The sequence below is a fragment of the Kogia breviceps genome, chromosome 4 (genome assembly GCF_026419965.1).
Source record: "Kogia breviceps isolate mKogBre1 chromosome 4, mKogBre1 haplotype 1, whole genome shotgun sequence".
NCBI classification, from domain to species: Eukaryota; Metazoa; Chordata; class Mammalia; order Artiodactyla; family Physeteridae; genus Kogia; species Kogia breviceps.
In genome coordinates this window covers 106,356,955-106,369,018 of record NC_081313.1, presented here as the reverse complement: position 1 = coordinate 106,369,018, position 12,064 = coordinate 106,356,955, and the positions used below count along the sequence as shown (strand labels likewise).

The window sequence follows — 12,064 nt, the reverse complement described above, 5'->3', positions numbered from 1 at the left end:
TCATTCTGCTATTGATTCCTTCTAGAGAATTTTTAATTTCATTTATTGTGTTGTTCATCATTGTTTGTTTGCTCTGTAGTTCTTCTAGATCCTTGACCTAGTTCTTCTAGGTCATTGTTAAACGTTTCTTGTATTTTCTCCATTCTATTTCCAAGATTTTGGATCATCTTTACTATCATTACTCTAAATTCTTTTTCAGGTAGCTGCCTATTTCCTCTTCATTTTGTTTGGTCTGGTGGGTTTTTACCTTGCTCCTTCATCTGCTGTGTGTTTCTCTGTCTTCTCATTCTGCTTAACTTAATGTGTTTGGGGTCTCCTTTTTGCAGGCTACAGGTTCGGAGTTCCTGTTGTTTTTGGTGTCTGCCCCTGGTGGCTAAGGTTGGTTCAGTGGGTTGTGTAGATTCTTGGTGGAGGGGACTAGTGCCTGTGTTCTGGTGGATGAGGCTGGATATTGTCTTTCTGGTGGGTAGGACCACATCCAGTGGTGTTTTTTTGGGGTGTCTGTGACCTTATTATGATTTTAGGCAGCCTCTCTGCTAATAGGTGGGGTTGTGTTCCTATCTTACTAGTTGTTTGGCATAGGGTGTCCAGTACTGTAGCTTGCTAGTCATTGAGTGGAGCTGGATCTTTGTGTTGAGATGGAGATCTTTGGGAGAGCTTTTGCCATTTGATATTGCATGGAGCTGGGAAGTCTCTGGTGGACCAAAGTCCTGAACTCAGCTCTCCCACCTCAGAGGCACAGGCCTGACACCTGGCCAGAGCAGCAAGACCTTGTCAGCCACACGGCTTTTGGGAAGTCTGAGGTCTTCTGCCAGCGTTCAATAGCTGTTCTGTACAAGTTGTTCCACATGTAGATGTATTTCTCATGTATTTGTGGGGAAGAAGATGATCTCCACATCTTACTTCTCTGCCATCTTGAAGGTCTCCCTTTCATTTATTCTTTCTTCTCCTAGTCCCACCCTCATTAATTGGAGCTTAGACCATATCTGTCTCTGACCCCATTTTTACCCTAGCACTGTTCTTCTTTATCAACACTGGCACAAAGCATTGCCAAAAGTAATAATTCTTCTTTTTTTTTTTTTTTTGGCTGCGCTGGGTCTTTGTTGTGGCATGTGGGCTCTTCATTGAGGCACACAGGCTTCTCTAGTTGTGGCATGTGGGCTCCAGCATGCGTGGGCTCAGTAGTTACAGCACCCAGGCTCTCTAGTTGAGGCGCACGGGCTCCCTAGTTGTGGTGCGCAGGCTCAGTAGCTGCAGTGTGCGGGCTTAGTTGCCCCACAGCATGTGGGATCTTAGTTCCCCAATCAGGAATCAAACCCATGTCTCCTGCATTGGAAGGCAGATTCTTAACCAGTGGACCACCAAGGAAGTCCCCCAAAAGTAATATTCTTATTCCCTTTCTCCTGCTTAGTGATTAGGTTGCTCGTCATTGCTACAGAGCAAGGAAAGATTCCTGAGAATGTCATTCTAACCTTTTAGTTGTATCTTCTACTCCTTATAAATACCCGCAGCTTATGGGAAACTCTTCATTCCTCATCCATAGTTTTTGGGTTATATTTTTCCCATCTTCTCTGCCTGTTTAAATTCTGCCCCATTCTTTAGGGTCTTTTATTAACTACTATTCCTCCAAGAACTTCTCCTGTTTCTTATAATTAAATTGAAGTAGCATATTGTTAATCTTATATGGTGGAATCAATCATATCATGCCTTGTTTTAAATTTACCTACTTAATAAATTATAAATTCATGATGGTTAGAGATTTTGTATGGCTGATACATGTTATATGACAAATCAAAGGCCTTTAATCAGTAATTACTTAATGAGTTCATGAATGAATGGTAGATGCCGAATTAAAATCTATTTATTTGATTTAAAGAGAGAAAATTGAGTTATAAAGAATGAATAGCATTTTCTTTAATATTTCTTATGAATGTAGATGCAAATATCTTCAAGAAAATATGAGCACACTAAATCCATCCACATATAAAAATGATTATACATCATTATCAATTAGGATTTATTCCAGGCACACAAGTTGGTTCAGCATCTGAAAATCAAGTAATGTAATGTATCATATAAGTAGAATAAAGGACAAAAGCCATATGATCATCTCAATATATGCAGGAAAAGTATTTGAAAAAAATCTGACACCCTTTCATGATAAAAATGATCAATAAATTAGGAATAGAAGGGTACATTCTCAACCTGATAAAGGACATATATAAAAAACCATAGCTAACATCATACTAAATGGCAAAAGAATCAATGCTTCCCTGAAGATCAGGAATAAAATAGATGTTCACTCTCACAACTTCTGTTCAATGTTGTGGTGGAGGTTCTAGCCAGGGCAGTTAGGAAAGAAAAGGAAATAAAAAGTATCCAGGTTGGAAAGGAAGAAAAACTATTTGCAGATGACACGCATTCAGTGGATAAGGGATCAACTAAAATGAGTAAGGTATCCACTAAAGTGGCAAAGTTATCCTCTAAAAAGCTATATTTAGACCCAACAAACAGTTCAGCAAGGTTGCTGCTATAGAATATCAACATATAAAAATGAATTGTATTTCCATACATTAGCTGTGAACATTCTGAAAATGAAACTAAGAAAAGAATTCCACATCCAATAGGACCAAAAGAATAAATGCTTATGAACAAATTTAACAAAGGAAGTGAAAGACTTATACACTTAAAACTACAAAACCCTGTTGAAAGGAGTTAAAGAAGATCTAAATGAAAGGAAAGATATCCCATGTTTGTAGATTGGAAGACTAAATATTAAGATGGCAGTATTCCTCAAATTGATCTATAAATGCAACACAGTCCCCGTCAAAATCCCAGCTGGCTTTTTTGCAGAAATTGACAATCTGATCCTAAGGTTCATATGGAAATTTGTATGCAAATCATGTATCAGATATGGGACATATATAAAGAACCCTTACAACTCAATTTTAAAAGGATAAATAATTAAAAACTGGCAAAGTAATTGAATAGATATTTCTCCAAAGAAGACATATAAAAGCAATCAATAACCATGTTAAAGTGTGCTCAACATTATTAGTCATTAGGGAAATGCAAACCAAGAGTATAATGTGATACCACTTCACATCCTTAAAATAGAAAAGGTAATAATGAGTGTTGGCAAGGATGTGGAGAAATTGGTATCCTCATACATTGCAAGTGAGCATGTTAAATATTACAGCTGCTTTGGAAAACAATTTGGCCGTTCCTTAATAAGTTAAACATAGAGTTCATCATATGACTCAGCCATTTTACTTCTAGGTGTGCATACCAAGTGAGATGAAATCATATGTCCAGAGAAAAATAATACTCATATTTTCATAGCAGCTTTACTCGTAATAGCCAAAGAATGAAAAGAATTCAAATATCTATCAACTGATGAATGGATAAATAAAGTGTGGTATATCCATACAATAGAATATTATTCCATAATTAAAGGAATGAAGTTATGACATTTGCAGCAACATGGTTGAACTTTGAAAACATTATGCTAAGTGAAAGAAGCCAGTCATGAAAGACCATATATTTTATGGTTCCTTTATATGAAATGTCCAGAATAGGCAAATATATAGATACAGCTTAGCTATTATAAGTCATAAATCTATTAGTTATGGATTAGCTATTGCCTAGGGCTTAGAGGGATGTAGGGACAGTGACTGCTAATGGGGTGGAATTACTTTGGCAGGAATGAAATTGCTCTAAAATTAAATTGTAGTGACAGTTGTACAACCCTGTAAATACTAAAAATTGTTGAATTTTGTACTTTAGGTGGATGACTGTATTACCGTGCAATTATTATATTTGATAAAGCTCTTTATAAAGATACAGTGAAATTCTGAGTACAATTGATATGCATTATCCTTTCAATATCTAAAAAGGGTAAAGCAAACATTACTTTTCCATTACAACTTATTTTATCATTTTGAAAATGCCTGTTGTCCCTATAAAAGCTTGAAATAGCAACTTATTGTGTTTAAAATTTAGCCATAAGTTTTCCTAGTTTCAAATAGTATATTAATAAAAATTCAGTGTACGTAGAAGAGAAATAATATTTACTTTTTTTCTATACCAAAAGAAAAGTTATATGGAATATGCCAAATACATGTGGTTCCTTGGCATGGGATGGAAAGAAAATATTCTATGAGCACATTTTTAAAACAAAATTTCTTCTAAGTTCTCTGTAACATAATTGTTACATGGACTGCTTTCATGTATGACATGTAAATATTGGAATTGACAGAATCTCTAGGGCAATGTTCTTAGAATTCAGTGATATCTGAGATCACACTTAGCACTACTTACCAAATTATTCATTATATTCTGCTTAGAGTAAGAGTTACAGTGAATGTTGTAAATGTTGGTTGACAAATATGAGGTTATGTGGTTTGGCAGTCAGAAATCTGTCAGATGGTTTTGCTTAGATCTACTTTTCTTTAAAAAAAAACACACACACACACAAAAAAAACCTGTATTCCACTTCTTCAAATTACCAAACACTTTCCAGTCCTTCTCTTTCTTTACCCTCCCATGGCACACTTAAAGCGCCATCTTTTTTGACAGTTCTTCCTTACCATCCCGTCATCATACTCTTGCTTCTACCTTCCCTGATTCTTCCTCCCAGTCTCCTGTACTGGCTTCTCTTCCTTTGACTTTCCCTTGGATGGTGGTGGTTCTCAGAGTTCCCTCCTTAAATTCAATTCTTTTCATTTATGTATATTCTTTGGAAATCTCATTTATTGCTACAACTTCAAAAGCAATCTGCAGAGTGGGTGATAAACCACAAATATACATCTTTACTCCTTACTTTTTTTTACTGAGTTTCAAATTTTTAGCTGAAGAGTTGGAATTTGTGCCTGTTTCTCTTCAACATGTCTTGTTCAAAATGTTCCAAACTCAACCAAACCTCAAAATGTGTTCTTCCCTCTGTATCCCATTTCCTGTTAATAGCACTGCCATTAGCTCCCTTCTCAATCAAGCCAGAAGTCTGAGATATTTATCTAGTGGCAAAGTCCTGTTGAATTCTCCCTCTAGAATCTCTTGCATATGAGTTCTCTCCCTCATCATAAAGCTTACTTCGGGCTCTCATCATTTATCACTGGACTGTTTATTGTCTATCTACATTAAACACAAGGATTGTCTTTCTGAAATATTGATTTGCTTATGAAATGTTCTTGTTTAATTTAAACCTCTTCATAGACACCTTAAATCATTTCAGAAAAAAAGCCAAAGTTCTTGGGAAAGCTCTCATATGTATTCAGGATTCAGCATATGGCTGACTAGCTAAGCTTATCTTCATCAGTTTCCCAACCATGCTGGTACACTTTCCATTGTTCAACTATGCTGTATTTTCAGATGTATTCACCGATGCTGTTTTTGGCTTTTATTTTTGTTTTCGTTGTTTTTTTATTAGTCTAAAGCTAACTATTCCACTTGCAGCAGGAATTAGTTCAGAACTCCAGGCCTAAGTCAATGAGCACATTTTCCTGGCTAAAGGGATCATTCAAAAGAGTTAGCATGTGACTCATTTCAGGATATTAGGAGAAAAGGGAAGATTTGCTGGGTGCTCCTGGGAAAAAGTTCTCCTCCTCTTAGAAGAGAACCGCTGGAAGAGACACCATCTCTTCCACTAGATGTCCCAGTCAAAGATCTAGCCTAGGACTGCTATAACCATTTTGCTTCCATCAGGGAAGTCAGCCTTAAGGATGACATCAAAGCACAGAGGAGAGATAGGTGAGCAGATCTCAGAGAAGCTGAGCAAGAGACATTGCCTTAAAACAACCCTAAAATCCTTGCCACTTCTGGACTGCCAGATATGCAAGCTATTAAATTTCTGGTTTATGTCAGTTTGGATCAGTTTTTCTATAGCAGACCAAAGCCTCCAAACTAATAAATAAACTTTTTTTAAAAAGTTCAAGAGGAGATGGACAGAAGCATATTAGGTAAGCAGAACATGAATGAAATGAATTCCCATTAAGACTGCCTTTCCTGTGAATAGACTTGTCCCTATTAGGCTTACTTGTTTGTACCTACATAGACAATGTATGCTTTGTATTTGTGAAGATACTACTTCCAAATCTGATTGTGACATATGGTCTTGAAAAACTATTATTACAAAAGAGCTAAACGCATGCATCCTTCTTAACATAAATGTCAATGATAAATTTAAATTGATGAATAAATATTGGGCACATCAAAAGGTAGAGTTTTTTGATCAGTAAAAAAACAAAACACCAAAAGTTTTAATTATTAAAATTTGAGGGGGAGCCTAGCCCAAAAATAAATGAAAAATATTCCTATTTTTCATATAGAATTCTTAAATACTTTACTGAGAGCCTTTTACATATAATTATTTTGAAGCTAACCTTTCAAGGTTCTTACTTAATTCTGTGGAGAACTGTGAAACATGGAGTTTTTGTAAAATAAAATATTTAACACAAAACCCACAAATTTAATATCATTCCATGTGTTCTTCTATGTTCCAGGGTTATTTTTCTCCACTTAAAAAAGAAAAATGTCAAACATCTTTCAATTTCTACTCTTTTTGTTGTCAGGAGGCTATTTGGAGGTAGAGCACAAAGAAGTTCTTTATTATGAAAGGAAATGGCTGAAAATAAGAGTAAATGCTTAAATTAAGGACTAAATGAAGATTCCTAATTTTTAAGAAGTTGGATCAATCCTGGGCTCCATAAGTGCCTTGATTGTTGGCATAACTTTAGATGTAAGAGGATCAGAAGGAAAGTTTTGGTCCTTTGTTTTTGTAGTGCTTGCTGCTTTACTGTGTACTATTCTCTTTTTCTTTTTGTCTTCCTTATCTAGAAGTGATTATCAGTTTATTTGGTGATTAGAGTATAGCCGATCTAGTTTCCTTTCTCTTCTGAATACACATTCAGTTTTATTAAGATGCCCTGCACTAAGATAGCAACACAGGATGCAGCAGACCCTAATTTTGCACATATGGTTTCATTTTGTTGGATTAAATCTGATGGTAACTCTTTCACCACATTATATGTTTGCTTCTCATGTAACCAATTCATGTTAGAATTCTGAGCTCTCTAGGGGAATTGGTAGATTATGATTTGTACCACTGTGCCTTCAGTGGCTAACTGTTAAGCTTCTAATGAAGATATTATTTCAGAAAAGTCTGAATCTGGTAACTTTTTTATTAAGAACATTCCAAGAAGACACAAGCATAAGTTATTTCATGATACAGCTTGTAGGCAAGAATGACTTGTCAGTAAACGGCGGGAAAAAGGAATGAATAGAGCAATAGAGGAATTTAAGAAAGGCATTGTCAACCATTCTTTAATTGTGGTGTTTAAAATTTATTTCCTTGTATTTACAATTAGAATATAATTTTTCCTTTGCTTTTTTTTATTGATACACTTAAACATATATGTGTGTGTGTGTATATATATATATATATATATATATATATATATATATATATATATATGCATCTAAAAAAACTAAAACAAAACTAAAAGCTCAGGTTTACTTTTCAGTAATCATCTATGCTTATGGCTTTTATAATTGTTCCCTGTATTAACTGATCTTTGCTAGCTCTGTTCCTTAAAAAGTACAGCTAACTCCCAGGCATCTGAGGCTGTATTCTCCTCACAATGGCTCATTTCCTTTTAAATGTATTAACAAGTAGCTTCCAGTGTACCTAATTGTAGCTTTGTTGACTTTCCACCTCTCTCTGCTTATTGAACTAAAAGAAAAGTACATTAAAGCTTATATAAATGGCCAGGTTTTCTGGTTTGGGGACAGTTTAAAAGAAATCAGACCTTTCATTAATGTGAAAGGGAGTAGACTAGTCCTAACATTGAGTAAACTGAATGGATAAGTGCAGGGAGGCACAATAGGAAAACTGGACACTTCCCAAAGCCACCCAAGTTTGCCCTTTGCCATTTTACTGTATTATTTTAGGTTTGAACTTAATTTCCAGAATGTCAAATATACCGATATTCACATGTAAGTACAAAAACATATCTTGAAGCCAAATAGAAAAAAAAAAAGTACTTGCCACCCTCCATTGGATCAAATAATTAATGTGAAAATTAGCTATACATTTTTAAATGTAGTTATTTCATATTTTAAAATATAATCCATGCATTTTTTTTTTTAAGTCTCTAGTAGGATAATTCCCTAATTGATGTAGAATGGAAACTAAAACATTTACATCTTTACTTATTTCCAATTTAAATCGCATTTGGGGGAAAAAAAGGATATAGAGTTTTGCTTTAGTTGGCCTTGTTTTACTGCCATGGGAGTTTACTTTCATCTCAGTTCCCATAGATATGTGTGAGAAATTCTTTAGGGCCTGAAACAAGAGTATCTTCAGGGTTATATGATCTGACCTAATCAACCATGAGTGCTCTCATACTCTTTTTTAAAAAATCCCTTTTAAAAGCTATTTAATGAAGGCCTTTCTCAGTCATCTTCTCCTTCTTCCCCTGATTAGACGTTGATGAGTGCAGCATCATTCCTGGGATATGTGAAACTGGCGAATGTTCCAACACCGTGGGAAGCTATTTTTGCATTTGTCCACGTGGATATGTAACCTCAACAGATGGCTCTCGGTGCATTGGTAAGCCTCGTAGTTTTGAAGGCACAATACACTGCTTCTTTCTAATGACAGAACAGCCCAAACAGGTACAGAGATGGCAACGATTATAAAACGGCTGGGAAAATGCTGAAAGAGTTGTTTGAAATAAACGGTACCACTATTGAGGGACTGATCGACCAGGTGCTCTTTGCAAAAACTTCAGTTTCAAAAGCCATCTGGGTTTGCTTTATGTTGTCAAAGCCGTTTTTGAAATGAAGAAAGATTTCCTCAAGACACTGCTCTTGCCAAGTGTTACAGACACAAAGGCATGAGAAAGATTTTTTAAAATCTACTTTGGGAGACAAAATGTAGTAATTAAGGGTTCTTTCATTGCTATGAATCATGAATGTAGTCACTGTCTTATTTACTTAGTATGTGTTTATTCAAGTGAAAATAGTTATTACAAAAAAGAAATCGATACCTTTAATTTTGTTTTAAGCATATTTTAATTAAAGGCATATATATTTTCATGTTCTCTTTTGTTTAGAAAGATAAAACAGTCATGTGTAGGTCATCTATTTTTGAACAAGCCTTAGACTTTAAGAGCACTAAAGATTCATATAGTACAGGAATTAGGGAAATTAAACCAGCACCCAAAGACGGGAGTTGCTTGGTTCGCTGGAGGACTGGGCAATGACTGTCTCCCATCCCCACAGGGAGGGTGTGTGAGCAACTAACTTCCAGGGACTTTGTAAATCCAAAGGACGTCCAAGTGAACTGGGTTGAAGAGAGGAAATAACAGAGGGTTCAGGATGTAAGCTAGAAGTCCTAGGCCACCAGTAAAAAGGCTTGAATTCACTGGCTAAAATGTGTTGATATGCCAAACACTATGCTATGGCCGTGCAACAGCAAACATGAGAAATGGAGATCCTGCCTTCAGAATACTATGGTGTCATCGTAAATAGTAATAGAAAAATAGCAATAGCAGTCAAAGAAGAAGCTATGGTAGTGGTAGTAAAATTGACAGCTGCCATTTATGAAATACATACCACGTGCAAGGCACTGGACATCTGTATCACCTCATTATCACATAGTGGTGGGGCCTTGGGTAAGCTACTGACCTGTCTGTACTTCAGTTTCTTCTAGTTAATGTTCACTAAAATATTTCTTATTACTTCTATTATTATCATTAGGGGAGGGAGGAGGTATAGGAGAATGAGGATGTGCTCCTTAAAATAGCCCTGTGTGATAGGCATAATTATTCTGATTTATAGATGAAGGAATTGAGGTTTAGAGAGGTAAAGTGACTTACATGATGTTTCAGGGCTGACAAATGGAGCCACGATTTGAATCCAGGTCTCTCTGCAGCTGTGTTACTACGGTTCTACACTGTCTCCTTATCTGCTTTAAGGTGACAGAGACCCTGTGCCTAGATATCAAGGTCTCCAGCATGAGTTGTTTCTCTACCACCATGCTGACAGTCTGCTTTGAAAAGTACAATGTCCATTTGGAGCCTCCCTTTCCTGTTGGAGAATTATGAGATTGGAATGATGATTATTTGTTCTTCACGAATGAATCAGAGTTCTATCTTACACTAGGTAAAACACTGTAGAGGTGTTAAGTCTATAAAACTGAGCAAATTAACTGTTTTTAGGGTCAGTGTTACCAGTTGGCTCACTGCATAGTAAGTCTGATTCATTTCACATAGTTTAACAGAATTGAAAATTAGTAGAACTACCTATACTTGGCTTAATTTTCTTAAACTGTATAGGAAAAGAATGTACATACACATATACGTTTATATGCAGTCATCAGCTTGAAATAGGCATGAACTCAACTCTGTTGGAAAAATGTCAGTTTGGGAGTCATCGTTGAACATCACTGGCTGGATGCCATAGACCCTGACTTCAGGAAACTTATATTCTAGAAATGGCTAGAAGAAATGTGGCTGGAGACATAAGTGAGGTTATCACCATGAAGTTCTGAAAATGCCAAATAAGATGTATGTATTTTATTTGGTAGACAATGTGGAGTAATTGAAAGCCTTTGGGAATGAATTGTACAACTAGACCAACTAGTAAGAAGGCAGAATTTGCCTTAACAAATGTTAGTGTTTTATATCAGATTTCTAAGTTGTTTCTTTCTCTCTCGTTTCTTAAGTTTCTAAGTCTTTCTTTAGTCAACACATGCTCAATTTTTGCATTGAAAAGGAGGCATTCTTCATCATATTCAGATAATCATGATCAAGATCCCCAATGATTTTTCTGAGGTTGTTTTCTTCAATGTCAGATATTTGGTTTACCATTAAATCATGGTAAACTCTATCTCTTGCTTCTTTATATAAAGTTCTCAGCCTTTACTGGACTTTCAAAGCCCTTTAGAGACTGACCCAGCCCGTATTCAGGACTCATCTCTAACCACTTATACCTCACACTCACATTTCTCTTATTGCAGTACATGAGCACACTGCCCACAGTACTTCCTCTGCCTGAAGCATCTTGATTTCCCCCTTCTATGCTTGTTAAAACCCAACGCAGGGGGCTTCTCTGGTGGCGCAGTGGTTGAGAGTACGCCTGCCTGTGCAGGGGACGCAAGTTCGTGCCCCGGTCCGGGAAGATCCCACATGCCGCGGAGCGGCTGGGCCCGTGAGCCATGGCCGCTGAGCCTGCGCGTCCGGAGCCTGTGCTCCGCAACGGGAGAGGCCACAACAGTGAGAGGCCCAAATAACGCAAAAAAAAAACCCCACAAGAACAAACAAAAAAAACCCAACTCATCCTTTAAGTACCCACTTAGATATCACATTTCTTTATAGCCATCCCTGCTTAACCCACATTTTCTTGTCAGGCAAAATCAATCTGCCCTTCCCATAGTATTTTTTATTTCCTTCATTTCTGGGTTTATCACAGTGTCACAGGTATTTGTGCTTTACTCATTGGCCAGACTCTGAGTGCCATTAGGTCCTGCCTTATGCAGCTTTCTGTCCCCTATGCCTTATGTAGTCCCTTCCTTAGAAGTTTGGGCTCAGTAAATCTTTTCTGAATGAACAGGCAAACCAGCAAATGAATGAATGAGATGACATTGAATGTAAGAATTTAGTGTTGGATAATAACTGCTTTGCATCATTTGGCATCCTGCTGGACATGATATGATGGCTCTGAGTTACAGTCCGCAATGCTCAGAAAGTGAGAAAGCCTGCTTGAGCTCCAGAAACCTGAGGCACAGTGAATTCTTTGCTAACCATGAGTCCCCATTCATTTCAGTATCAATATCCTGACCCAGGAATAGAGGAAAGCCCCTAAGGAGGGGAGAATGACATTCCAAAATTGCAAAACCAATGTTAAAATTAAGTAATAAGCAGCTTAAAAATTTTTTGAATAACCTATGTTTCATTTGGAATAAGTATGTGTTTTCCACATATGAAAAAAATAAATCTAGCAGTTTAATATGTAAGAGATCTTTGGTTTTGATTTTTTAAAATCTGAGTCTGTATTTTCTTAG

At 36.5% G+C, this 12,064-nt stretch overlaps 1 protein-coding gene across 1 annotated transcript in view; it reads left to right on the top strand.

The window, feature by feature from the left end:
• Positions 1–12,064, top strand: part of FBN2 (fibrillin 2) — a 226,120-nt gene that overhangs the window by 97,457 nt on the left and 116,599 nt on the right. Inside the window, exon 8 of the mRNA XM_059059762.2 lies at positions 8,483–8,608. Within this exon, the coding sequence (XP_058915745.1) occupies positions 8,483–8,608 (126 nt within the window). The remainder of the gene's footprint in view (positions 1–8,482; positions 8,609–12,064) is intronic.